A 5,071-nucleotide genomic window follows, 5' to 3' on the forward strand; every position below is an offset into this window, starting at 1 on the left:
ACCAAATCCATTTCTCCCTCCCTCCCTCCTCACCTTCAGCGCTGTGATCTCAACCTCCACCGGCGGCGCCTCTCCTTCCACCTCCTCCGCCGCGAAATCCAGTACGCGAATGCCTTCCCCACAAGAGGCTGTCGCTGCGCCTGTGCATGAGGGTATGGGGTTGCCGGATATTTTCCCTTCTTCTATCGATGCGCTGTTCCCATTTGCCGAGTGTAATTGACTGGGTGAAGAGGAGAAGAGGGAGGAGGAGGAGGGGGAGGAGGAGGAAGAGGAGGCCGGTGGCGCCAGTCGATAGAGTGCAAGGGAGCGCTTTGCCGTGACGATGCACAAGAGCAGGCCATCCGGGCTCACCGCGATGGGTAGCTGGAAACGTTCCCCCGAAAAATAGAGATTCGGAAATAAATTAATCCTCTTTTGAAGATTAACATGACTGCGAGAGACGCACGGAAAACAATCGACAAACGCGTACAAATCACCCCAAGCAGCCATTAAGCCGCGTTCCACTCAATGTCACTCTTACGGTCAAGGCTTGATCCTTCTTTTCAAATTCCTTAGTTGCCGGCACCCCTCTCCTTCCCTCCCACCTCCTCAATCCTTCCCGGTCGTCGGGAAAGCATCCCTTTTACTCTCATCCCTAGCCTCCCCTCGTCACCCCATGCAGGAGTTTTCAATACTTTCTTACCTTGTCCTCAGCCCACGCCGGAGTTTCTTCCTCTTCACCAGCTCCTCTCTCCCCTGGATGCCGAGCACGGAGCACGGACCGGAGGGCCATGCGCCTGAAAACGACTTTTCTCCCTTTTTGCCAGTCTTCTTCACCAGCCCCGTCCACCCACTTTCCTCCTGCAATCTCTCTGCGTGGGCATGTGTGATGAGGATATGCGTGTGACTCGTAAATAATTGAGTTCGAGTGCGGGAAATTGGTTTTAGGGAACATGATGTCGCAGAGCGGGCTATTCTACCGCAATGGAAAATCACTGCACCCCCAACGTAGCACGCGTTAGTAAGATCGGATACAAGTATAGCTTACACCTACAACCCGTGATCGTGGAGTCCTGTGTTTAGAGCCGTCGATGATTGTGGCCACGGTAGCAGCGACCGGCACTGAAGGGGGAAAGACCGCTTAGGCGATCGTATCAGGGAGGAGGTTAAAAGGGAAGGAAAATGCGCTTCTACTTTTCTTGATATGGGGCCTCCTTGAACGAGTTGAGGAAAAAAAAAACATTAGATCTAGCTTTTTTGAACATTAAGCCAGTTTGTCAAGGTGGAGGTGGCAATTTACATGCACCAAAAAAGGGCAGGAGTACTTTTCAGGCACGTCGGAATGGGCCAATAAGAATGGGAGCGCCAAAGTGTATGGCAGCGGAAGTAAGAGATGTCAGGCCGCAAATGAAATGTTTATGGGTGATGCTTCGTCCCTTTTCCAGTATTAGGACGGAGCTGACCACACTTGAGGGAGAACGAAGTCAAGCCCAAGGCTACGTCTAGAAACATCAAGGAATATCTTTCCGCATAAGTACTTTTCAGAGATAATTTTAAACCCTTCACTTTAATCTTCCTTCTTTTAACAATATGAAATTAGTGTGACATAGCACGTCTTCGTGACACGAGCGTAGCGCGACAAAAGATGTTTTCAAGTGTACCGAAACGAGCCATTTCTTGATGGGCTGCGGTCCGCCCGTAGTGTATATGCTCTCGTAACGACACTCAGATATGCACCCATCGTCTGTACAGCCATCTTAGGTGCCTGCTTCCTCAATATACGTGCGAAAGTTTCTCCTCTATATTTGAGCGATACAGTGTCACTTCAGGTTGATGCTTGCCAGGTTTTGTGTCCTTCCGTCCGAGTAAAACTAAACCATTTTTGTCTCAAGAACCATCATCTTGTTTAATTGTTCTGTCCTACGGTACACTCTATCACACCTGCTTTGGTATCGCTTGAGCCTCACCTCCGTCGTTGCTCTTCCTCAAGCTTAACCCGCTTTTCACTCTCAGCCTCTATCCGCTCACCCGGGGCACCCTGGAGAACCAAGCTTTTATCATAATACGCGAGCTCAATAATGCATCAAAAGACGCTTGGTGCATAGGAAACATTCATTTCCTAGTGTGGGCTTTGGATCGTACAATCTCACGGTATGATGGATGTTCATCGAAATGAACTGATTGTGCCATCTCCTGCAAAGGTGTATTAAGGACTATTTTTCGTAAACTAGCATCAAACGTCTCTCAATCTTACCAAAAATGCTTATTTGAAGTTTCCTGTGCCGATTTCACGGATAGCTCGGATCTCCATGATATTTTCAGGGTAAAAGATGGACTGATATTCGAGGACTTGCCCCGCCTTCTCTTGGGGCCCTATTGATACTACTTACCGGTAGATAAATCATTTTAAACTGAGACATGCTCAACCGAAGCGCATCATTGTTTTTCTCACACCTCGAATAGCACGCCGCCATCAGTACGCGAAGTACAATGCTAGCAAAGAAAGTTGGATGTGCCCTCCTGAAAATACCCCCCAACCACGAGGCTGTCGAAACCACCAAGTTTCTGGGCCCATTTTCACGGCACTTTCCAAGCATGCTTTGAGACAGCGAGATACAAAATTATGTATGTTTTTTTCTTTCATCTCGACAAGAGTAAGCACCAGCGGGTACTTTAACCCAAGTCATGGCTTGAACTACTAAAATGGCAAAAAAGGCGCTAAAAAACCTCCTCCGCTCTCTCGATTGACGCCATTGTTCACAAGCAGGCAAGATACTTTCCCAGTCCCCCTTGGTATTTACGAGGCATTATGCCTCACGTGCGCTATATTGTTACAAAAGAAGTAGTAATGTCATGCATGAACGTTGATGTTCATTTGTTTTGTCTTTAAAAATTCTGCATATCCTCGTACATCGTAAAATAAAATGGCACTGCATGCTCTCGATCACATCAGACCTCAATGCGCTCGTGGCTACTTAACCTTTAATAAAAAAGCATAAGTGCTTGATTGAACGCCGCCACGATGTCCACATGTCAGACTATGGTACAAAGTACCGATATGTAAGAGTTTGAGGAGCAACCGGGGAATCTTGAAAAGCGGCGTAATAAGCAGACCGGTGCACTGCATCAGTCGGATTTCCTCCCGCATCCCTCCACCACGTCCAGGACTGAAAGCTCGTCGCATTCGCTCTTCTATCTCGCATACATGTATATTAATATACAGACAAATGTCAACATGCGATTTAATAAGTGCGTTGGACTCCGCTTGCCCTCTTGTAGACGACTCAAATAAAATCCTACCCTCCCTTTTCTTTCACCCCACGATTTACCTGTAGGACTGTGTCAGGACTGCTTCATCGATACTCGCGGCTCACATTATGACACCAAGACAGGTACCTCTGCTGACGCCCGACTCGTGCGGGTGACTAGAGGCGATTGAAAGAGGGGCTTTAAGGTGCGTAGTAGTACTGCCTCTACACTGTCACCATAGTTCATGCTTGAGGGGTGAGTAGCTTACTTCAAATTTAGGTAGTTTCTTTCATATGTATATTTTGCCAACAAAGCTTTGTAATGTATTTTAGAAGTTGAATACTTCAAAATGTTGCGGAATGCTCGAAATAAGGCCTTTCAGGGCTGTGTCTGACGCCACGAGCTCTCGCATGGCTTGGGAAAAGCCTTTTTGAGCCCAAAAATGATGTTTTTGCGTGCAAAGGAGCGTAGACATCAGAATCTTGAGAGTGTTAGATACCAAATGGGGACAGAGCCCAGTACAGGGACTTGCCTGTGCCAGCTGAAAGGAGAGCGCTATACTAGACTAGCTGTTTTCAAGCCAAAAGGGATCTCTGGGCAAGCTTTCAGATTGCAAAACCCTCCACAAAGCGACGTGGAATGCCCGCAAGCTCCCCTCGGGCAGAGAATCCTGCCGCCGTCGGATATCGGCTTTAGCACGCGACCGTTGGAAGGAGAGGAAAGGCGCCCAATGCCGGTGAGCGAGAGAACAGAACAAATGCAAAATATAGGGTGTCAAGCGCAGAAGGGTTGCGAGTTCTTTTTTTGTGGTCTTTTGTTGTTTTGAAAGACGCTCACAGCATTTGCCAATTCGTAAACCTGGCAAGGGAGTGCGTGAAGGCCTTTTTTATTTTTTTGTCCCCCGTGGCCGACACTTAAAAGGGGGATGCCAGGACTCTCGCGAGAAAGATTCCGGTGGGAACTCGTTCTGTTCTCTTTGTTCTATGAATCGTGTCGACACGAGACAGGAAAATGCAAGGCACAGTCTCCTACCCAATGCCACATGTGTGTATGACCAAAGGAATGAGGGAGGGGGAGGAGAGGCGCAGCAGACCAGAAAGTGTAAAGCAGATCGATAGTCGAAGAAATCTGCCACCGCTCCTTTTCGATTGTCAACTGTTTGGATGGAATGCACTCAATCCTATGCCTTGGACACCGTATGTCTGTGGTTCGGGTGTGTCAGTCGTCGTTCACGTGCCCCTTTTTCCTCGCTGTCGAACCCCGCTTTGTGTGATGAGGCAGGTTTCCGTCTCCACCCCCTGACACAGCACAAAAGCTCTACAGAATATAAATGTCAACGACCATGAAGAATGCGCTCAATGGACTCGTACATGCACCGCGCCGCGTGAGGCGGTGGTGCAACACAAGGTACGTGATGACATGGTGGTGGGAAAGCAAAAGTACGTTCCATACGAGAGTAGAAGGGAGCGAGCTGCAGGGAGAAACGCAGGCGGGGACTTACGAAATAAGACATTTTCTCTTTTACCTGCGCGATCACCTATCTTGCCTGCGTGTATCCTTCATATGGGAATATAGGTCGAGAGATAGTAGGTCTAATTCACTTCTCAAACACCCGCATACCAAGGAAATGGACCTTGGGGTGTTGCTTCTCCGCTTGCTTCAACACCGAGGAGGACGAGGAGGAAGAAATTTTAATATATCAGCAGCCGCAACAACAGCAGCAACAAGCACCAACATCATTGTGTATAGCAGAAGATCGGCAAAGATATGTGGACGAGGAGAAGCAGGTTCGAATCACAAGTTCTCAGAAAATCGAGCAACAGGAAGCGGCTAACACTCAGCA

At 48.3% G+C, this 5,071-nt stretch overlaps 1 protein-coding gene across 1 annotated transcript; it reads right to left on the bottom strand.

Annotated features, from left to right (window-relative positions):
• Nucleotides 1-30: 30 nt before the first annotated feature.
• On the bottom strand, nt 31-772 carry NGA_0708100 (uncharacterized protein; the record flags this gene model as incomplete). Its single annotated transcript, XM_005852623.1, has 2 exons — nt 31-363; nt 683-772. Coding segments are annotated over 2 exons (423 nt in total), but the record flags the coding sequence as incomplete, so codon positions are not given.
• Between the last annotated feature and the right edge of the window lie 4,299 nt (nt 773-5,071).

This window comes from Nannochloropsis gaditana (assembly GCF_000240725.1).
Source record: "Nannochloropsis gaditana CCMP526 unplaced genomic scaffold scaffold1046, whole genome shotgun sequence".
Lineage (NCBI taxonomy): Eukaryota > Eustigmatophyceae > Eustigmatales > Monodopsidaceae > Microchloropsis > Microchloropsis gaditana.